General features: G+C 51.5%; 1 protein-coding gene across 1 annotated transcript in view; it reads left to right on the plus strand.

Moving 5' to 3' along the window:
- The window catches only part of LOC132450698 (histone-lysine N-methyltransferase 2B-like), a 35,182-nt gene extending 11,938 nt beyond the window's left edge, over positions 1-23,244 (plus strand). Inside the window, exons 10-37 of the mRNA XM_060042721.1 lie at positions 787-1,863; positions 1,986-2,099; positions 2,822-2,968; positions 3,284-3,376; positions 4,869-4,986; positions 5,258-5,368; positions 5,562-5,764; positions 6,291-6,395; positions 6,532-6,642; positions 6,864-6,940; positions 7,079-7,236; positions 8,519-8,604; positions 8,910-9,044; positions 9,158-9,316; positions 9,414-9,531; positions 9,636-9,714; positions 9,931-10,091; positions 11,441-11,593; positions 11,853-14,157; positions 15,238-15,351; positions 15,646-15,788; positions 17,336-17,461; positions 18,820-19,072; positions 19,342-19,452; positions 19,665-19,748; positions 19,855-19,984; positions 20,973-21,815; positions 21,886-23,244. Coding sequence (XP_059898704.1) covers positions 787-1,863; positions 1,986-2,099; positions 2,822-2,968; positions 3,284-3,376; positions 4,869-4,986; positions 5,258-5,368; positions 5,562-5,764; positions 6,291-6,395; positions 6,532-6,642; positions 6,864-6,940; positions 7,079-7,236; positions 8,519-8,604; positions 8,910-9,044; positions 9,158-9,316; positions 9,414-9,531; positions 9,636-9,714; positions 9,931-10,091; positions 11,441-11,593; positions 11,853-14,157; positions 15,238-15,351; positions 15,646-15,788; positions 17,336-17,461; positions 18,820-19,072; positions 19,342-19,452; positions 19,665-19,748; positions 19,855-19,984; positions 20,973-21,248 — 6,747 coding nt within the window. The 3' untranslated portion in view covers positions 21,249-21,815; positions 21,886-23,244. The remainder of the gene's footprint in view (positions 1-786; positions 1,864-1,985; positions 2,100-2,821; positions 2,969-3,283; positions 3,377-4,868; positions 4,987-5,257; positions 5,369-5,561; positions 5,765-6,290; positions 6,396-6,531; positions 6,643-6,863; positions 6,941-7,078; positions 7,237-8,518; positions 8,605-8,909; positions 9,045-9,157; positions 9,317-9,413; positions 9,532-9,635; positions 9,715-9,930; positions 10,092-11,440; positions 11,594-11,852; positions 14,158-15,237; positions 15,352-15,645; positions 15,789-17,335; positions 17,462-18,819; positions 19,073-19,341; positions 19,453-19,664; positions 19,749-19,854; positions 19,985-20,972; positions 21,816-21,885) is intronic.
- Positions 23,245-23,247: the final 3 nt, after the last annotated feature.

A 23,247-nucleotide genomic window follows, 5' to 3' on the forward strand; every position in this document is an offset into this window, starting at 1 on the left:
GCTGTCACTTCTATTAAATAGTTTATCTTAATCTCGTTTGAAAACAGCCAGTGAGAGATCCTCGACTGCTCTTCAGTGTGCCGACCTCAATATTAATTAATCTGTTGAACACAAGTTTATAGGCACTTTGAATTTAATTAAGGCACACTTTTTAATTTAGTACATGGCTTTTTGACATTTGTTGCGGCCAGTCATTGTGTCTTTATTGCTTCAGGAAACCAGTTGCATGTATGGAAGTCCACAATCAGTAATTTTTTATGATTGTTTTAATCAACCTCAACGAAGGCCCATATTAATGCATTTATCCACTAATATAGCCTTTTTATTTTTTCAGATGGTGTTCTAATTTAGAAAAACACTTTTTTTAGGAATCAATAAACCAAGACCGAACATGGTCTTAATTAAGGCCTGCATCTTATTCGCTCCAAATAAGATTATTTTCGGATACTTTCTTATACGTATTTTCTTCGATGCATACGTAGTGTTGATTTGGCCATAGATTGATTAACTCCATTTCCAATCATTTTGAACTAACGGGATAGCTATTTACTTGGAGGAAACCTTTTTGAGGATCCGCTCATGTGCACCCGTGCATCCCTTACTAATCAAATCCCAATCGCATCTCTTTTGAAACGCACCACAGTCGATGGCCACATACAACCAAAAAACAATAGACAGAGACAATACGTTATTGTTCACCACTTCCTGCTTCTTCTCTTTGCACCTGCATGCGACAACCGGTAGCTGTCTTAACTGTGGAACCACATATCTTGGTGTTTGGCTTAGGCAGTCCCTCCTCCACAGGCACAGGGGAAGGCAGAAGGGGAGGAGCCCAGAGGAGCCAGCCCGCCCCGGGACCCACTGCCACCCCTGCAGCAACGATGCTTACAAATCTGTTTACACCGCCTGCCTGAGTCCATGCTGCAGTTGGCTCCGCCCCCACTGGCTCCGCCCCGACTGGCTCCGCCCCTAACCCCTACAGCTCCGTCCCCTGCGCCCTCGCTGGCAGCAGCTCCATCCTCGCCCCCGACCATGCTGCCGCCAATTCCATCCCAACCCCCGCCCCTACCGGCTCCAGCCCCATTCTCGCCCCCAGCGTCGCCAGATAATCCATCGCCCCAGCGCATAATAACCCCGCCCCTACTGGCGCCAGCCCCAATCTCGCCCCCAGCGGGGCCATCTATTCCACCGCCCCAGCCCATAATAACCCCACCTCCAACCACCACTCGCATTTCAGCAGCCCCTTCTAAAAAGGAGACGCTTCTTAAATTGTCCCGACTTGTAAAAAGCCACACGACTGCCCATAACCACCGTGTAGCCGTACGCGCGCTTCCCAAAGCGGAGCGGTCCATGCGGCTGGTCGTGCCGCGGCTGCCCGACTCTGTGGTCCTCGCAGCTTCAAAAACACACGACCTTGTAGCGCCGCCACCGCCGCGGCCAGACCCTCCGACGGCAGAGGGCACGGCTCAACCGCCACCCAGGCAGCCAGCACAGCTACGCCTGTGTTTACTCCGGCTGGACGAGCCGCTGGTGAGGTCCTTAGTGCTGGCACCACGGGGGCATGAGGCTGAAGAAGAGGAGAAGGGAGAGGGGGATGGAGAGGAGGAGGAGGAGGAGGAGGACGATGAGAACGATGAGAGCGATGGAGGAACGGACACGTCGTGGAGCCATGGGCGTGGAGATGAGGCGAGCTCCGTTAGTGAGCGGTTGCAGGCCCATGCCACACACGGTGACCCCCGCTCTGTGCTTCGTTCCCAGAATGCTGGAGAGTGTGCTCCGCCCAGCGCCCCGGGAGGGTTGCATAACGGATTCGCCCACAAGGGTCTGCTGCAGAGCACGCGCAGGATCCGTGTGGACTTCAAGGTCAGTCTCTGCTCAGCTGGTGGTGGTGCCTCACCGCCCCCGTACCTTACGCTCCTCCGAGGGCGGCCGCGGCTTCACGTCTCACCCTTTTTATTGTGTGTTTTTTTTTTTCCCTCTTCCAGGAGGACTGCGCTCTGAAGAACGTGTGGCTGCTGGGCGGCCTCAGCGTGCTGACCTCCGTACCCACCACACCACAGCCGGTCTGCCTGCTCTGTGCCAGCAAGGGCCACCACGAGGTACATGACGCCCCCGGACACCCGCAGCACTGAGGGGAGAGGCCGGCGCAAGGGCCAAATGTTGCTTCTCTTTATATTGCCGCCTTGAGGTCTATTTTGAGTGTGTCTGACCGGACCATACTTTGGTTGTAATTGCGACGACAATAAATAAACCAGTTACCACCTTTTTAAAATGACCGCACAAATATTATCCTGGTTTGACCTCAGCCGTGTTTCTATTCTCCTGTTCTATTAGGGATGCACTGAATTTCCGGCCACCGAAGATTTTCGGCCAAAAATTGCCCTAAAGCTCATTTTCGGTTTTCGGCCGAAATACTTTTTTATCACCGACACAACACAGCCGAAACAGAAATTTGTGATGATGACGCAATCAAAAAGCGCGGCCTGCACACGCTTGACTGGATAAGCGCCAATATGTCTGCGGTGTGGACGTTTTTCAATGTTTCTGAGAAAGACCCACGTATAGCGAATTGCAAAAATTGCAATGCCTTCATTTTAATGAAGTTAGTACACAGTCATAGCCGATAATGCAATGGTACTAGTAATTGGCATAATAATTTCTTTCTGTGTTTCAGTTTCGGTTTTCGGCCTTGGCTTCCTCATTTTCGGTTTCGGCCAAGAATTTTCATTTCGGTGCATCCCTAATTAAATGCATTGTAGTTTATAGTTTATGCATCAACCGTCCTGTCTGCTCCTCCGCCCCTCACCCCTTGCCCCGTCAGCTGATCTTCTGCCAGATCTGCTGCGAGCCGTTCCACAGCTTCTGCCTCCTGCCCGAGGAGCGCCCCCAGGAGGAGAACAAGGAGAACTGGTGCTGCAGGCGCTGCAAGTTCTGTCACGTCTGCGGGCGCAAAAGCAAAAGCACCAAGGTGCGCTTCTCATCTGTACACATCAGGCGTCTTGTGGTTAAATTCAATCAAAAAGTTTTCGTCCTTCTATGGCTATTTCATTTTTAGGGTAAAAGATGATTTCCTTTGATACTGGTTCAGCTGTGAATATTAATTTCCATGGCTGATATTTGTTTTCTCTGAAGCGGAAATTAAATGGAATAATGTTGCCTTCCAAATCCATAGCTCCTAACCCTTTGATTATAACCTGATTTAAATCTCAGGTCCCTGAGGTATTGCGTTTGGTCATAGAAAATGTATAAATTCATATTAATACAAAGCTTTGTTTCCTTCTAGCCTGTATTGCAGTGCAGGAGATGCCAGAACTCCTACCATCCTTCATGCTTGGGACCGACCTACCCCAAGCCTTTGAACTGTAGCACACCCTGGGTATGTACCCTCTAACCTCTAGGCCCGACCTACCCCAAGCCTTTGAACTGTAGCACACCCTGGGTATGTACCCTCTAACCTCTAGGCCCGACCTACCCCAAGCCTTTGAACTGTAGCACACCCTGGGTATGTACCCTCTAACCTCTAGGCCCGACCTACCCCAAGCCTTTGAACTGTAGCATACCCTGGGTATGTACCCTCTAACCTCTAGGCCCAGATCTACCCCAAACCTTTGAACTGTAGCATACCCTGGGTATGTACCCTCTAACCTCTAGGCCCGACCTACCCCAAGCCTTTGAACTGTAGCACACCCTGGGTATGTACCCTCTAACCTCTAGGCCCGACCTACCCCAAGCCTTTGAACTGTAGCATACCCTGGGTATGTACCCTCTAACCTCTAGGCCCGACCTACCCCAAGCCTTTGAACTGTAGCACACCCTGGGTATGTACCCTCTAACCTCTAGGCCCGACCTACCCCAAGCCTTTGAACTGTAGCACACCCTGGGTATGTACCCTCTAACCTCTAGGCCCGACCTACCCCAAGCCTTTGAACTGTAGCATACCCTGGGTATGTACCCTCTAACCTCTAGGCCCAGATCTACCCCAAGCCTTTGAACTGTAGCACACCCTGGGTATGTACCCTCTAACCTCTAGGCCCGACCTACCCCAAACCTTTGAACTGTAGCATACCCTGGGTATGTACCCTCTAACCTCTAGGCCCGACCTACCCCAAGCCTTTGAACTGTAGCACACCCTGGGTATGTACCCTCTAACCTCTAGGCCCGACCTACCCCAAGCCTTTGAACTGTAGCACACCCTGGGTATGTACCCTCTAACCTCTAGGCCCGACCTACCCCAAGCCTTTGAACTGTAGCACACCCTGGGTATGTACCCTCTAACCTCTAGGCCCGACCTACCCCAAGCCTTTGAACTGTAGCACACCCTGGGTATGTACCCTCTAACCTCTAGGCCCAGATCTACCCCAAGCCTTTGAACTGTAGCACACCCTGGGTATGTACCCTCTAACCTCTAGGCCCGACCTACCCCAAGCCTTTGAACTGTAGCATACCCTGGGTATGTACCCTCTAACCTCTAGGCCCAGATCTACCCCAAGCCTTTGAACTGTAGCATACCCTGGGTATGTACCCTCTAACCTCTAGGCCCAGATCTACCCCAAACCTTTGAACTGTAGCACACCCTGGGTATGTACCCTCTAACCTCTAGGCCCGACCTACCCCAAGCCTTTGAACTGTAGCACACCCTGGGTATGTACCCTCTAACCTCTAGGCCCGACCTACCCCAAGCCTTTGAACTGTAGCATACCCTGGGTATGTACCCTCTTAAGCCTAGACCTACCCCAAGCCTATGAGGCAATAGCGGGAAAAGATGTAAAAACACAAATGTGCAAACTAGTCAACCAAGTGTTTGTATGAAGGGTGGGTTATAGCCATGAAATGAATCTTAAGTTCTGGCACCCCTGCTCTGTGTGCAGGTGTGCATGGTGTGCATCCGCTGTAAGAGCTGTGGGGTAACGCCTGGGAAGAACTGGGACATGTCCTGGAACCACGAGCAGGACCTCTGCCCTGACTGTACACCCCTGTACAAGAAAGGTACGCTAAATGTTGTGTCCACCATGCAGACAAATTAACTCATTTTATTGAAAGAAAATAAACTCTAAAACATCCAGTTTCAGAGGGTTTCACCATTCCATCAGTGGTCTTTTTATCGTCTCAAATCTTCTTCTGATGCACTGCCTCACTTAAAAAGCAACAGCAGCCTCCACAGTCATTTTCAGTGTCAACAACAGCTTGTGCCTGACCTCGAGTGGGAAGCTCTGAGATGTTGAAAGGAAGGATGCATAAAATAAATGTCTCTCCACAGGGAACTTCTGCACCGTGTGCCACCAGTGCTACGTGACGGGGCCTGAGCAGCCCATGCTGCAGTGCTCCGCCTGCTGCCGCCTCGTGCACTCCAAATGTGAAGGTGTCTCCGGTGAGCCAAGGACAATAGATTTATGTCTACAAACTGTATGAAAAGCTTCCGTTCTGTATTCCTACGTTATGAATGCACCGTCTAAAAAAACAATACATGACTGTAAATGGATTGATTTGATTGCCATCTCTATAAAATCGATTTGACGTGTGTGTGTATTTAGTTTATATAACGTTGGTGTTGACCTTTCCAGAGGAGCTGTTTGGGCTGTTCTCCAGCCAAGTGGAGCGCGTTGCCTTCACATGCACGGCCTGCAGCACGGCATGCAGCCCGGGCGGTGCTGCAGGCAGCGGGTGGAGGGAGCAGCTCCAAGGTGCGCTCAGGGCCAGGATGGAGCAGGTGCTGAAGGAGCTCCTGTCCTCCAGCACCACCCAGCACCTCAACCGCTGCCGAACGGTAGGAAACACCACCCACTACTTTAGTTTTAACATTAGGAGTCACCTCCCCCTTAACAGTTTTAACATTAGGAGACACCTCCCACTACTTTGCAGTTTTAACATTAGGAGACACCTCCCACTACTTTGCAGTTTTAATATTAGGAGACACCACCCGTACTTTAGCAGTTAGAACAGTAGGAGACACCACCCCCTTTACAGTCAGAACAGTAGGAGACACCACCCACTAGTCGATAGTCGATAGTAAACACAGGCGTTAGTCGACCAGATATTTTTCTGTGTATGATGGATGTGCAACAATTCCTTCAAGTCATTAATACATAATGTCTCATAATATGCATAAATGTTTAGTGAACTATCATAATTATATATATTTCACAGGCAGCATAAGGGCACTTATCGCTTTAATTTTTTATTAACTTACCGTGCGAGATAAACAATCATTTCTTGATTTGTGTAATTTGACTTCTTCTTGACGCATTAGAAACTGATTGAGAAAGGCTTCTATGGTGTTTGGGTCTTTACAGTGTGTGGCCAGGGGGGATGTGGACTACGTGGTTGAAGAGCAGAAACCAGTCTGTGACTTTTGCGCCATGGGCAAGAAGTTGGAAAAGGGGTGCTACACCTCCATAGTAAGTACATCAGCACATCCATGGGCTTCTTCGACCTTCCCCATGACCCAGTATAGCCACGGTTTTATTTTGTGCTCTGCTCTGTCGGGAGGCGACTGACAGTTGTTGCTTTTGAATGTGTGTTTACACCACTCAGAAAGCATTCCATGCGGACGTTGCCTTGGTGATGCGGAGGTGGCTGAAGCAGGAAGAGCCTTTTCCTGAGGCTCAAAGACCCACCACTCAGGCTAAGGAACACTACCTCAATGTACGTCTGCTGTTCACAGCATGCAGAGGGTTGCGTTGATTGTTAATAAATCGGACTTGGTCGCAAGCATTAGTTTCATGATGCGAATGCAGAGGTGAAGTTCTGCCCACAGTTTCGCCTGATCCATTGTTTAGCACAAATAAAAAATGAATCGAAGATGAATCTAACAAATACAACTATTTTCGGTTTGTGAATTGACCCGTCTTTTGCATGTTTCACAGCTGATGAAGCAGGTCTTCACTTGGTTCAATGGAGACGATCTGAATATTTGGGACCCACTGTCCAAAGAATACCCAGGGTGAGGGCTGCCGGAATAAAGTATCTCGAGTTCCTCTCCCGGGATTAATCATCTTAAACCAGGAGAGTCATCTTAAGAGAAAAGATCGGGCGAAAAAAACCGCTTCGCCTCACTCCCCGTCTCCTCTTCTTCCCCCAGAGCGATGCTCCCTTATGCAGTGATGCCTCCCTCCAGGGAGCACAGCTACGCCCAGTGGCTGGAGAGGACCTACCAAGCCTGCGAGGACAGCCCAGCCCAAGCCCCCTCGCTCCCAGACACCAAGCCCCTCCCTGAGACCGAAGGACCTAAGTCCCACGGTAAGAAACCATGTCAGGCATTTTCCGATCAGGCGTCAGTGTTGGATTATAAGGGCTGTAAATATATTATAAGTAGTATTATTTAGGGCTGTCCCCGACGCGGGGCAGGTCTTTTGGAGGTTTCAAAAATGAGTTTTCTTTCTATTAACACTCTGTTTGGGTAGGCTATGGGCCTTTTATATATGCTTGCGTGTTGCGCTCATTACATTCTCACCTGAACAGTTTTCTGTCTATGAAACTCGTCAGAATTGTAGCCAACTTATTCTTGTCGGGTTTTAATTAGGCTCCTGCCCATAATGCGGTCAGATAATGAACAGGGGGCTCATGTATAGGCTAGTGGATAATCCACTATATGAGCCCCGTGTTCACGATCTGATTGCATTTATTGAGCCCGAAAGAATACACAGCGCTGTGTCGCCACACTGACTGCGCTCCTTGAGAAAATGTAGCAATAATGTAAGGGAAGACAGCCGCTTCCCTCTGCGAGATTCTGTCTAGCAAACAAAGTTACAATGAATCAATCACCACAGCTACATGGACAGTGTCTAAATAAAGCTTCTTTATTATTATCATTAGAGCTATGATGCAAATGGTGAATATTAAGCCTGCGGTGGCATCTGTACGCGCAGTTTGCAATTTATTTTTCAGCACCAACTGCCGCTGCAACTTACCCGTTTCAAGTGGTTTGACTTGTTAGACGTGGTTGAATGAAAAGCAAATTCTTGCATACAAAGTTTGCATTTCACTTTGTTACGGTTGTCCTTTAAATATTTGAAATGTCGCCACACTTTTGACGTCTTCTGAGACATGGTTATAGGTTATGGTAATATTTGCTATAGTAAAACCACCACCGTCCGTGCACCAACCGTTCTGGTTTCATTTTGTATCCATTTCAGCACACGTCGTGCCGCATCAGTCCTTCTAAAATATATAATTATAAATATTATCAAAAAAAACATTATTCCTGTGCATTTTAATGTTTTCTATTTTTAGTTTTATTAATGCACACCACTCACTGACGAAAAAAAAAATAAAATAAAGGAAGACAGCGGGAAACCCCGCAGTCGACTCAGATTCGCTGAGTCGACTGCGGGGTTTCCCGACTGATGATTTGAATCATCGACTTTGAGGGGACAGCCCTAGTATTATTATATATTTTTCTTGACAGCCCTAGTATTATTATATATTTTTCTTGGCTGACAAGCAGCCAAGAAACTAATCTTGTTGATGTCGCATTGTTTGTGCCACAGCAGTCTCTCACCGTTCATATTCCTGCCTCCAGGTTTGCCCAAGGATGTGTCCTCGTCCAGAAGCAGGGATGAGCGGCAGTGCGTACTTTGTCAACACTTTGGAGACGAGCTACCAAGCGTAAGCTCCCCTCCTCTAGCTTGCACCGTGTCTAGTCGGCAATCATTATTCCCATCCAAACAGAACAAGCGCATTTTCCTCTACGGCTGAAGGTGTTTTGGCGCCGGTGACAACTTTGCCGGTGGCAAAGTCGCTGGCTTTGCCTTCTACCAATAATATAAAATCACCCCCGCTCAAAAAGCCATTTCATGCCTTCTATTAAACTCTGAACGATCATAATGGTCGATTTTGGTCTGTTATTTAAATGTTGTGTTTGAAGTATGACGCCGCCATTAAATGGTAGCTCCTGTTCTCTGTCCGCGCAGGCCGAGGGCCGCCTCCTGTACTTGGGGCAGAACGAGTGGGCGCACGTCAACTGCTGCATATGGTCTGCGGAGGTGTACGAGGACAACAGCGCTCTCCTGCAGGTGCACAGTGCCGTCTCTAGGGGGCGCTACCTGGTAAGGAAACTGTAAAATGGGGCTTCTCGTCACACTACCATTTCCTTAACATTTTGAACATCCCACCGCATGGACATATTTTCACCGTTTTTCTTATGTGTGTTTTTTACCAGCGTTGTGACCACTGCAGTCAGTCAGGAGCCACAGTGGGCTGCTGTCTGTCCAGCTGCCAGAGTAACTTCCACTTCATGTGTGCCCGGGCTCGGAACTGTATGTTTCAGCTGGACAGGAAGGTGTACTGCTACAAGCACAGGGACCTCGTCACGGAAAAGGTCGGTGTTCTGGGTCTTGACCTCTCATCCCCATCCACCCAAAGAATCGTTTTGAGTGGGGATCAGAGACTCACACCGCTGTCCTCTCCGTTGCCAGATGGTTTCTGGGATGGGCTTTGAAGTTCCGAGGCGTATCTACGTGGACTTTGACGGCATTGCGCTCAAGAGGAAGTTCCTCATGGGCCTGGAGCCGGAGTCCATCAGGATGACCATAGGTGAGACTTGGAATGGCTTACAATGACCTCTTTGAGTGTCAGTGTTTAGACGTTCCCATGTTAACCGTCACTGTTTGACCCCTGGCCCTGGTCGTCCGTTGCAGGTTCTCTCCAGATCCAGAAACTGGGCGTATTATCCGAGCTTTCGTCCAATGGGAAGATGTTGTACCCCACCGGCTATCAGTAAGTCATGAGTCGCCGTCGATGCGCACAAACTCACGGCAACCTTTTTTGATTTCCCTCAATGCAGATTGCAGTCAATTGAGGGGCAAACCAGCACACGTACACGATTGAACGCGCTCACTTCAAAACGCGGAACGTCTTTGATGCGTTTCCTGCTTCCTCCTGTCTCATCACACGCTCCGGCCTCATTTCATCCCGTCATTTCCTTCCTGAAAGGTGTTCCCGGCTGTACTGGAGCACCGTGGACCCGCGCAGGCGCTGCAAGTACACGTGCAGGGTGACGGAGGTGAGCACCCCTCTCCCAGGGCAGGAGCACGACCCCAGGTGGGACAAGGATGAGAACCAGACCATCATCCACAGCCCCAGTCACCAGCTCGGTAAGCATAGGACACATGTTGTGGCTCTGGTTTTCTCCCTTGCGTCCCTTGTCCGTTTATCTGTGTAGTGAATCAGTAAAAGGAGCCTACAACTTTTGGTTTATTCATGGAGAGTTACTGGAAATGGCGACAATCAAGAGTGCAAAAGTATGCTGAGACATTTACATTTAGGGCATTTAGCAGACGCTTTTATCCAAAGCGACTTACAATAAGTAAATTTGTCGTAAGAAGTGCATCAATATATCGCTGTCGGTACAGAAAGGATGTTCATAGAACCAAGTGCAAGTATAACAATCGCTAGGCTAACCAATCCCCCGTGTTACAGCAATGATAGCAGCTACTGCAGAGTGACACCACGCTCGTCAGTTTATAGATCCATGCATCTCCTCAATGCTGTTCATTCATTAATGATAATAAAGGGCAGAGATTCTGTTTTAGCTTTGAATTAGGCCCCGTTCACACAAAGCCGATTTCATGGCGAAACCGCAAAGGTCTTGTACGGTTCGGCCTTCCGTACACACGAAGCCGGCGAATCCGCTGACCGAAACCGCAAACTTCTGAAACCACCCTCGGAGGTGGTTTCAAATCTACCCGGTTTCGTTTTGGATTCGTGTGTACGCCTGAAACCGCCTGAAACCGCAAACCATGACGTCATCGCCCCACCCCTCGACCTCCTAGCCAATGGCTCTTAAGCCCGCGGAGTCTCAGAAATCACATGCGAGCATGCGCATAAGGGCAGCCTTTATGCACATGCTCGCCTCTTCTTCTTTCGGAGATACTCCGAAACCGGATAGATCGAAACCGTAACGGTTTCGCCCGTTTCGGCTTCGTGTGAACGGGGCCTTAGTCTGGCTGAACGGAAGTGGACAGCGTCTATTGCCTAGCGTCGGATTTGGCCGCGACTCCTCCCCTTCCGGTTGCTGGCGTTCCCGTATTGTGCTCCCCCTCAAACTCGGAAACTAGGCAGTATGGCGAGTTTTGAAGAGGACTTTGACGGCGCTGTAAAGTTGGCATGTTTGGCTCTTTCCGTCGAAAATTGCAAAGAACTGCAAAACATTTGCTTACAGCATTTGCTGAGGAAGAAAGATGTTCTATTTTGCATGGACAACGCTGCTGCTTCCCGGGCTTAGCCCCGCCCTAGACGATTGTGATTGGTTTAAAGAAATAAAAACAGGCCCGCCCAGTTTCCCCACGGATAGACGGCTCGAAGTAGCGTGGCTCCAGACCTTGCTGTAGTTTGGTCTGGCTTTGCGAGACTAGCTTTGAATAGACTGTAGACTTTGTAAATCGAGAAGATTTAGTGCATGTCCCCCATTGACCTTCCTCTTTATACTCCTCCCCTCTTCCAGAGATAGAGTCACCCGAGCCGCTGAGCTCCTCACCCAAGGAGGCCAAGTTAAACACTTCGTCTCCAAACTCCAAGCCGCTTGGACCCAGGGTCCCCGGCTACGCCCATGCACGGAAACCAGCCGGGGGCTCCTCGCGACCGCTTCCCTCCCCAGGTAAACACGGTCATCCAGGGAGGGGGGCGAGCACAGGCCTCTCTAGAAGGTGCTTTGTTGTTAGACTGAGGGGGGGGGGGAAAGGGCGGGACAGATGGCACAAAGTGTTAGTTGGTTTGAGAACATGGGTGAAAGTGGGCGCCGTTGTGGATACGTTTGGGGGTTAATAGCGCACTCGCTGTGGACTGGTAGACCCCTAATGCCTTCCCCTGATCCTCTCTTTCACACGTGCCCTCCCCTCGGCGTTCCCCCCCTGCAGGGTCCGCTCCTCCCAAGGCCCACCCCATCCTGACCCTGCGGGACCTGGACGACACCCGTCGCCCCCGCCGCCTCTCGTCGCGGAGCCGCTGCAGCTCCTCCCCCACCGAGAGCGAGCCCCCCCGCTCGGCCGGCCCCGGCGCCAGGACGCCGCTGTTCGGCTCCCCCCTCCGCTCCCACCACGACCCACCGTCCACGCCGCCGTCTCCGTCGCGGCCGGGGCACAGCGCGGCGACCCCGCCCACCTCGCCCTCCGGCTTCTCCCCCCGGAGGAGCGGAGGCGCCACCACCATCACCACCCCCCCCACCGCCACCAACACCACCGTCTCCCCAAAGGGCCGGCAGCTGTTCCGCATCACCACGCCGGTGTCGGCCGAGGTGCCCCAGGACTTCATGGCGCCCTCGGAGGCGGAGGCGGGGGCGGCCACCACCAACGGCGTCGCCCTGGCCGCAGACGTCCTGGAGGAGGAGGTGGCGCAGCTCATGGCCCAGGAGCTGCCCTACACCGTGTTCGACGCCGACACGGAGGTCGCCGTGGCGTCCATGCTCAACGCCAAGATCGAGTTTGACGAGGCGCTGCTCACCGAGGACGTGGCGCTGCACCTCGGGCCGCACGGCGGCGCCGGCGGGGAGGCGGCGGGGGTCGAAGGTCAAGGCGAGGAGGCTCGGCGGGAGGAGCAGGGGGGCGGGGCGGACGACGACGACGACAACGTCGTCGACTGCAGCCCCTACTTGAAGTTTTCCCGCGTGGTGGTGGTCCGGGAGCCGAGCGAGGAGGGGGAGCGTCCGGGCGGCCCCCAGACCATCCCCCAGCTGGACGGCGCAGACGGGGGCTCCGACAGCGACGAGAGCGAGGCGCCGGGCGGAGACGGAGACGGAGGCGGCGACGGGCCCCCGGGGCCCGCCGACTCGCCCACAAAGAAGCTGACCGTGGCTCTGCAGAGGCTGGAGTCCGTCCCCGTCGCCCCGCAGAAAAGTACGGCGGTCCCGGAGCGGTCCGCGCCGAGCCCGTCGGCGGTGCCGCCGCTCGCCGCGGAGCCGGGCCCCCTCGACAGCCACCTGCTGGCCGAGGAGGTGGTCCTGGACTCTGAGTCGGCCGCGCGGGAGAAGGGCCAGCTGGACCCGGCCACCGGTCACTTCATATCCACCGACGACGGCACCATCGTGCGGCTGGCCAACAAACCGGGCCTGGTGATGGACATCAGCACGTCCTCCACGGACTCCATGGACGAGGCGCCGCCGCCGCCGCCGCCGCCCAACCCGCCCAACCCGCCCAAGCCCGCCGTGGTCCCCAAAAGCGTGACCCCGGTGATGGTCAAGCGCATCTTCCCCAAACCCTGCGCTCCCCAGCACGGCTCGGAGCTGAGGCTGCCCATCGCCTCCCGCTTCCTGCACACAGCCACCGCCGCCCCCGCCCCCGCCCCCACCGTCAGCTCGGCGCCACGCATGGTCACCTCCCCCATCGTTATCAACGGCCTGCCCATGCAGACGGGCACGCCGCGGGGGCGCACCATCGCCATCCGCTTCGACTCCTCCAAGCCCGGGGCGCCGCAGCAGCAGCTGCTGATCCCGGCGCAGGCCGGCGCGTCCCACTGGGTCACGTCGGTGCCCCCCGCCCCGCAGGTCCTCCTGGTCAACCGCCAGGGGCAGATCCTGCTGAAGGACCCCCGCTCCAACACCTACCAGACGCTCAACCAGAACTCGCCGGCTTACGGCCGGATCAGCCAGGTGGCCAAGATGCTGCACGGCGGGAACGCCCTGCAGCGCTCCGTCCCCCGCGTCATCGTCAAGCCGCGCGCCGGCTCCGCCCACCCGGCCCCCCCGGCCCCCGGCGCCGCCGCCGCCCCCCGCCCCGCCCTCGGGGCCCCGCACCCGGCGGCCTACAGCGGCCGGGTCATCGTGAGGACCCTGCCCGTCAACCGCATGATGGCCGGCGCTTCGGCCTCGCCGCCGGCGCCCGGCATCCAGGCGGGCACGGCGCAGGCCATCATCAGCCAGGCCATCGCCAACCAGCGGCACACTGGGCACCCCCAGCCCGCCGCGCTCGCGGCCGGCCGGCGGCCCATGCCCAGGATCCTCACCCCCACGCAGTTCAGGGCCCTGCACGTCTCCGGGAAGGCGGGGTCACCGGACGCTGAGCCGGCCGGCCAGCCCGCCGCCGCCGCCGCCGCCGGGGTCAAGGAGGCCACGCCGTGGCACCACTCGCCGGCGGGCATCAAGAGGCTGGCCGCCCTGTCGGACCGGCCTGGGAGGAAGAGGTGTCGGACGGACTTCATCAGGGACCTGGACGGTCCGCAGGAAAACAGGTGGGACAGGACGGACGCGCACAAGCACGTACACGCACATACAGACACACATACACGCGCGCACACGCTCACACACACACACACCCCCCTACCTCGGGGTAACTTGTTGTCAAGTCTCGCTCTCTCTGTGTCACACTGACCACCAGAACACAGCTGCTGCCGGGGTCTTGATATGCAAATCGGCAAATGCTCTCCAGTCCAGTTTGCTCTGTAGCTCCCTCACGTAAAGGCTGCTGTACCTCTCCAACTGAAAGGGGGCTCAATCAAAATACATGGGCTCTATCATAAAGCTCATTGTTGGTAAAACACACACACACGGCTAATTATGATTTAAGGTATTTTCTAAACCAATTTTGAAAAAGTGTTAATGCCGATGTGCATTAATCTCAAGTGGGCTAGGCCCTGGCGAGGTTGGAGCGAGTCAAGGGCTTCCTAGTGTTTAATGGTAGAATAGAGCAGAGCACTTAAGGCTTTTAACGCGCACGCAAATCCAACTCAAGTGCCTAACTCGCATAACCATGCCTCCGATGGTTGGAAGAATTATTTGCCATTTAATACACTGCACTTTATCCCACCTACACAAAAAGATGAAAGATCTGCCGAAAATGATAGCGTTGGCTTGTGTGCATGATGGAATTCCTACCGCCTAATTCATTTGTTGTGATTCAAAAAGCAAAAACATGCTCCCTTAGTATGCAAGGTACGTTTAAATGTTATCGTTTGCACAATAACCTGCCAGATAAACAGCTGAATAGCTAGAATTACAGTTTTGTCAGTATTTAGCATTCTTCTATTGGTATTATTAAAGGATAAATACTAAGATTAGGTACTCCGGGCTTTGTCTGCGTTTCAATGTAATAACTGGGCTGATCCAAGCATCTGTTGTGCATGACTCTTATTTCCAAATGCTCTGGTAACCTTATGCAGGTCAAAAAGCTGGAATTGATGGCACCAGTAGTCTTTTTTTTTTGTACACAAGGGGCCGTTTGGTTTACAGCATGATTTTAGCCTTGAACTGTTACCTGTGAGTACTCCTCCCGTTTTCTAAACACCAACAATGCCTTGCACTCTTCCTCACAGATCCAGTGGTGTGAGAATGAAGTCCCCTACATTGAAGGATGTTCTCGATCTGAACAAGGAGCTGGTGCCAGAAAAACCAAAGAACGCAGATCCAGAATCTGCAGTACACGCCAGGTTGGTGAAACATAGCCAATAGACCATCCAATTAATAAAAATGATTACATTTTAGTATGACTTTCTGTGTAAAATTACCCAATGCGTGTTTATAAATACATTGACACGGCCAGGGTTGACCAAAGTAATGAAAAAGACGATTGCGCAATGTATATCAATGGAACACAAACAGAAACATCAATACTTACTCCACAGGCCGATACTACGTAACATCCCGTTGAACCATTGTTGCCGTTTCCATTAATTCTCCTACCGTTCTCTTAACGTAACGTAACCTCTCGTCATGTGACCCAGGTCCCAGCAGGCGGACGGCGGGCCAGGCGGGGCCCAACACAGCAGGAGTAGTGGGGCTGGTGGAGGTGGGGACCTTCAGGGTAAGACCAGCGTCTGGGTCTGCGCTCACCACGGAGACCTCTCCGACTGGGGCCCTAATTCAGGTCGGCTGATCCTCTCCCCCAGAACCCCTCGTCTCCCATTAGCGGACACATGGTGACGTCGCCCCTTAAAGGAGAACCAAGACCCGGCACCACCTTCAAGAGTAGTTAGCGTTAGACAACCCCCCTCTCTTGGTGACAAGGCAGTGGCTGGTTTGCTTCCTGCTGGCAGCCATGGCCAAGAATAAGAGAGAAACTAAAATTATTATTTTGAGTCAGAGGGATTGGTTCTCCACGGGGACGTTGAAATGTGATTTCCCCAAGTAAAGTTGTAGAAATATAATTTAATGTTTAGATTGTGAATTCTCTTTAGTTGGATCTCTTTTTGCTTTTTAGTATCCTCATACAAACAGAATGGACCCACATCTGTTCCATGAGTCGTGTTCACACCGATAGGGCTGGACGCAGTCTGTCTCACGATATACTTATTCGTATCAGTCGCCCCGATAATTATGAACACGGTAGTCATTTAATAAATCAACACTAGAAAGGCTGATGAGAACGCCCATGTGCATCACAACCGATGTCTGTACCTACAAACCTGTCGGAAAGACCGAGACACCTACTCTAAAAACAAAAAGCAGGACAAATTGGTAAATGTTCAGGTTTAATTATATTATCAGTCCATGTAAGAAAATAAGCGGACAAAATGTGCGCAGATAACAGGCACAGGGCCAAGAGGGCCAAAGCTAGAAAAATAGTCAGCAGTTGCATGATGATCCACCAGTGGTGGTTTTGCCGGTTTGCTTAAACTATCATGGTGGCTCAGATTCTGACTCAGAAGGCTAGTGGGTGATATGACTTCAGATGGTACAGCCTGTTGGTGTGTTCCCGGAGTGAGTCAGCACCACTCTCTGATCGTGGTGAACCTATTGCGAAATCTTGGCCGATCCATGGAAAAAAAAAATCGATAATGCAAGCAAAAAGTAAAAACCCTGATCCGATGCAGGGTTCTAATGACGCAATCTCACTGAGAACGAGTCGCAGTATGTTGAACTGTGTAGAGCTAACCCATCGGGCAGCAACACTACAAGAGCCATTGTGTGGTCAATATTTATACCATAGGCAAATTACAAAGTACCCAATAGCCTAACTGAAATGAACTTAAACCGGATACGTCTCAAGTTTCATAAAGGATATAACATATAACTGTTAAGAAGTATTTCCTGCTAGCTCTTAACTGTAAAACAGGTCTAAGAACTGGCCAGGGCAGCTCTGTTGTGGGTGTAACGCACATAGAAGCATATAATGCAGATTCTTGTGTCCATTTTGGAAAACTATCACGGACAGAAAAGGCCTGTCCATCATCACGCACTGCCGTAACCTATTGTAATCTGTCTAAACCCATGGGGCTGATTCAGCATCTGATACTGTCAATAATGTACGGAAAATATCTATTTAATTTCTATGAAAAATATATATCCCTGCTAACTTGGCTGATTTTATTCCTATTGATTTTAAATGTTGATTTATCATCCACCACTATAAACAGTGTGTTTCTCCTGATGTGTTTGGAAGAAAATATACATTGACAAAACCTTCATCCTCAGGATTCAGCTCCGAAGAGGAGGGCCCGCCTCCCAAACAGGACAACAGGAAGTACATGAACCAGCCCCACCTGCGCTTCGAGATCACCAGCGATGACGGCTTCAGCGTCAAGGCCGACAGCATAGAGGGTACGACGGCCAGCTTCTCCTCATGTTCATGCTTTGAACGTCAGCGCGAGACCTTGGTGCATGTTACACACAACGGCAAGCTGTTAACGTAGCAACTAGGGGTGTGAACGGTTACAAAAAATTGTAAACGGTTACACAACCCCTTTTTATTCGTGTACACGGTTAACCGTTTTTTTTATTAATTAAAGGCACCCAGTGCAACTTTCGAGGCTTAAAAATAAACATTCAATTTCTAGTCTTTTTTACACGTAGTAAGTTTCAATAACTCCATACCATTACATACCGACATTCAAGCAGCAAAGATGAGACGTCGTTGTGTGGTGAGAACTGATACAAAATCGATAACAACAACAATGCCGCCATTTTCTTTATTTTTTGTAACCTACAATAAATAAAGCAGGCTTCCAGTCAATGGAAAAATGGCTTCTCCCCACCGGCGATTGTTGTTGTTTACGATTTTCTATCAGTTCTCACCACACAACGACGTCTCATCTTTGCTCCTTGAATGTTGATGTGTAATGGTAATGGTATGGAGTTATTGAAACTTACTACGTGTAAAAAAGACTAGAAATTGAATGTTTATTTTTCATTGAATGTTTACATAAAGTTGCACTGGGTGCCTTTAATGATTTTTTTATTTATTTTTAAAGTGGACCGCAGTCGCGCTATAGGGGGATTATTTGTTTATCAACACGGTGGATGCGCGAGCAGAATGATCGCAAAAAGAAAATTTGTTGACCGGTTGCCATGGTTATCTCCGTGTGGTTCATTTGCAGTTGCGGTGTTGATTAGGATGTTGTCAGCTTACTGTTTCATTAAACTGTAATCAGAAAATGCGGTTATATGCTACAGGCCCTAGAGTATTTGTGGTGTAAAGGCTGGGACGAATTTCGAATTATAAATATGTAAACTTTATGTTGAAAATATGGACCGTCGCGATTCCCATTGAAACAACGGTTATGATTTACTAACCGGTTACACGTGTACCCGTGCACACCCCTAGTAGCAACCATTTAACATCCCCATACCCCGGCACGCCGCTGGGCTGGGATCATACAGAGAAGACTTGTGAGACAACACTCATACACGGCTATCTCTTCACAAGGTGTGATGAGAGTGGGTGCTGAGTGGGTGCTCCTCACAGCCATCCGGCTGAACGGCAGCAAGTGCTATGTGGTTTATCTCTTCCCCTCCACCAACGTGCCAAACTCAAACCCCCTGTTTGGGCAAACTACTAAATCACACGCTTATCCTCATCGATCGAACCTCGGTCAGCGTCGCCGCCGTGCACGTCTTGTCATGTACGCAACATTGTACACGCACCAAGCGTTGATCCCCGTGTGTCCCTCCTCCCTCAGTGGCGTGGCGCGCGGTGACGGACGGCGTGCTGGAGGCGCGGGCCGGCTTCCACCTGCGGCAGCTGCCGCTGGGCGTGGCGAGCGGCCAGCGCATGCTGGGCGTGCTGCACGACGCCACCATCTTCCTGCTGGAGCAGCTGGAGGGCGCGGGCAGCTGCCGGCGCCACCGCTTCCGCTTCCACCGCTGCGACGCCGCCGAGGTGGAGCTGCCGCTCAACCCCAGCGGCTGCGCCCGCGCCGAGGTGTACACACGGTACGGGGCGAACCGCACACACGCCAAGACGCGCGTATTTGTCAATGCTTGGGTCGGTGTTTTGCGGTAATGTGCACGCATGGGCGTGCGAATACTGACACACGCACGGGCAAATACACACACAATTCAAGTGTTTAACTCTCTATGAAATGTTTTATCGTTGGTTAAGACGTTATCCCAAGCTTAGCACTGAACGTAGCCCTTCCCGAGGTGACCCTGACGCATCTCCCCAACTCCCCTCTGCTCTCCTCGCGCTCCTCTCCTCACAGGAAGTCGACCTTCGACATGTTCAACTTCCTGGCGTCGCAGCACCGGCAGCCGCCCGACATGGTGGCCCCCTGTGACGAAGAGGACGACGACTTCCCGCTCAAATCGTCCAGGTGAGCTCACCTTGAGCGTGCCATCGGGTCGTGTGCGTCCGCCCCTTTCACTCAGGCGAAGAATTATTAAAGGCGGAATGTGCAAATGGGATCCGATGTGTGTGTGCGTCGACTCGCTGCACTTTCTGCGACCCGTCTGTGTAATGCTTGGCGTCAACGTGTGTACTATTCATCCGTTCATGCGTGATTGCTTTGGGGCTCCCTCCCAACAGACGCGCCACCAGCACAGAGCTTCCCATGGCCATGCGCTTCAGACACCTGGAGAGAACCTCCAAGGAGGCCGTGGGGGTTTACAGGTGACTGACCGCCTAACCCACCCGACGACTACTAACACCAACACTGAGGCTAATCCTCATACTCGCGGTGTGGTTCCTGGCTAACCGTCCTGTGCTCTGGACCTAGGTCTGAGATCCACGGCCGCGGCCTGTTCTGCAAGAGGAACCTCGAGGCGGGGGAGATGGTGATCGAGTACGCCGGCAACGTCATCCGAGCCGTGCTGACCGACAAGAGGGAGAAATACTACGACAGCAAGGTCAGCCAAGGGCTCCTCGGGAATATCTCGACTCACCCTCTCCCGGGGTTAATAAATTCACGTTTTATATGGTATAGTAACGCCAGGTAATCTATATTGCAATGGCAAAAAAAAGTGTATACGATATGTACGTTTTGTATATCGGCTGGGGTTTGTTGAGAAACTGGATTGTTGTGTTGTTGTTGTAAGGCCGTTAACAGGACAGAGATACACGTGAAGTGTGATGGTGGGATCTCTGCTCCACCACAACAGTCTCCCCGGGGGTAGCCCTCAATTGACTTGCCATGCAGATAGACACGTTTTGAACCGTTTGCCTTGAGAGTACAGTCTACAGCGAGTCCTGGTCCGAACCAGACAGCAGTCAGAAAACACTCGGGTGACCTTCTTCACATGCTTTGTTTTGCCTGACTGGTTATTTTATGATGCAGCTCCAAGTCTATGTGACGCCAAAAACCAACGGCTGTCATTATCCCCTATACCAGGGGTCGGCAATCCTAGGCACGCGTGCCACCACTGGCACGGGGCAGCATAATCATTGGCACACTTAAAATAAAAAAAAATAAATAAAAAAAAAACACATATGTTTTTGGTCGCTGTGTCATAATTCAGCTTAATTTTTTATATATTGTTGCTTAAGGCACACCCATTAACGAGAAAATGTCAAACTGGGACTGCATGTTGAAAAGGTTGCTGACCCCTGCCCTATACCATATACCTCTGTAGGCTCCATAAGATGCATGTCATTTTAGTCAACATCCTCAATTGTGTAAACTGTGGGATTGTGTTATGGATAGTTGATCTCTCCTGCCCTCTCTTTGTCTGTGTCTGTCGCGTCACAAACGGGCTGTGTTTGGTATGGACACGCTTTTGATTGCCCACCCTGTGCCTCTGCACAACTAATTCCCCCTCGGGGGTTGGTGCGGGGGGGCCCGACAAAGTCCCGTCATCAACGGCCCTCGTAACGCCCCGTGTGTCTCGCCTCCCGCAGGGCATCGGCTGCTACATGTTCCGCATCGACGACTTCGACGTGGTGGACGCCACCATGCACGGCAACGCGGCGCGCTTCATCAACCACTCGTGCGAACCCAACTGCCACTCGCGCGTCATCAACGTGGACGGCCACAAGCACATCGTCATCCTGGCGTTGAGGAAGATCTACCGCGGAGAGGAGCTCACCTACGACTACAAGTTCCCCATCGAGGACGAGAACAGCAAGCTGCACTGCAACTGCTCCACCCGCCGCTGCCGTCGCTTCCTCAACTAGGGGGTACCGGCGTCCTGTCCTCTCTCCTCTCTCACACTCACACACACATGCACAAACAAGTTGGCAATCTTGCTGTTAGTACTTGAATTTCAAAGGTAAGACCTCAGGGGGGCGCGTAGGCACACCGCTGTGGGGTCACCGACCCTCGCGTTAACAGAACAACGCGCTGGTGGACAGAACGGGCCTGTTCTGCCAAGGAGCTCGGTCTCAGACGTTTCTTTCGGGGATGTTTTTCTAACCCTTCTGTACTCTCCGAGTTCTCGGCTGTGAGGATGTGGCGGGAGAGAGATCGATCACAAGGACCCAATCGTCCCGACTGTTGCTGTTTATTCGATGACGCCCAGATGTGGTTCTGTTTAAACGCAACGCAGCGTGCCCTGAATCAAGGCCCTGTCCCTGGGAAACGCAAACAGGCGCCCGGCTGGCATTGAGGAGATAACCGTGGAGAGAGGCCCGCGGCAGTGGGCGTGGCCGCAGGGCAGTGGGCGTGGCCGCAGGGCCGTGGGCGTGGCCGCAGGGCCGTGGGCGTGGCCACAGGGCCGTGGGCGTGGCCACAGGGCCGTGGGCGTGGCCACAGGGCCGTGGGCGTGGCCACAGGGCCGTGGGCGTGGCCACAGGGCCGTGGGTGTGGCCACAGGTCCGTGGGCGGTCCCGTCCGCAGGGTCATTTTCTCAGTACTGCTCCGTTGTCCCAAGAGGGAGGCCAGAGAACGCGTGTTGGATACACGAGGAGGACGAGAGGAGTCCTCGGCACCTTACCCCCCTCCCCCCATGTCCACTGCTAGCATGGCTGTACATAGCAGACGGGAAGGAGCTTTGGGTTGGGGGTGAAATGGGAGATAAACCCGTTTTCAGAGTGGCGATGTTTAAGTTTTAACAGTCCCGAAAACACAACTCTTGCGAACGGAGAGCTGCACATATTTTTTTTCTTTTACCGTTACAAAGGTGGTGGTGATTTGCTGTTTTTATTCTTTTGCCCATATGTAGTACAAGGTTGATTTTTAAATATCCAACCCCCCCCCGCATCTCCCTTTTAGTCACTGTTGGGATGTTTCTATGTGTACAACAGAGCTTCTGTGACCAAAATGATCTTGTTTCTTACTAGTTTCTTTTGCATTTAATCCTGGAATTGTTTTCCCCATATTTCTTTTGGTGCTGTCTAGGTTTATGGAGGAGGGTTCGTTAGAAATCTAAAATAGTGATGAAACTGCTCCCTCAGTCATGTCTTCTTTTGTATATTAGAACAAGGGTTAACCAATATTCAACATGCTTACAATAAATGTGTTATCAACTATTATCTTTGTACTTGCTACTGAAGAGCCCTCTTTCCTCCAAGTAGATGTGATTATTACCTATGTACATCTCCGGTGTCACTTGCCCCGTGTTCATCAAGCCTCAGTCCCACCACACCGCGTCTCGGACCCTTATTGTAGAGTGTTCTACCTCATAGACACCGCCCACTGGCAGCAGGTTCGTCATTTAAAACATTGCACTCAATGTGTTCATTTTAGGGGCAGGATGAAGGATGTGTCTTCATGATTTGTATACATCTGTATACATCTAACCTGGTCAGCAAATATATTGATGAATGCTATTGGTCTTGTCTGGAGCAGTTTAAGTGACAAAACTGCGTTTCTATCGAATATGTGTTTTATGTCAGGTTAATTTGTGTGGTCTGAACGCGCAACGTTTTTTCCATTTGCTGATTGGTGGAAAAGCAGCCAGTGGGTCACTCAGTTTTAATGTTTTTATTGCAGGTTTGGCACAGTCCCATGAGCACTCAACGAAGTACATGTGTGTATTTATGTCTTATTTTTGTTTTCCGTTTACATCAGTTTGCAACGTATGTCATGCTTTTTGATTTGCCACCATTTTGTCTCTCAGTCCGCTCCGCCTTGTACATAATTGTATACAAAATTTCTAACTCTGTTTCACATTTTCTACATGTTTTTATTTATAATGTTTTTGCCCAATAAAAAATCTTGACAAGTTACAAAGTG

This window comes from Gadus macrocephalus, chromosome 22 (genome assembly GCF_031168955.1).
Source record: "Gadus macrocephalus chromosome 22, ASM3116895v1".
Lineage (NCBI taxonomy): Eukaryota > Metazoa > Chordata > Actinopteri > Gadiformes > Gadidae > Gadus > Gadus macrocephalus.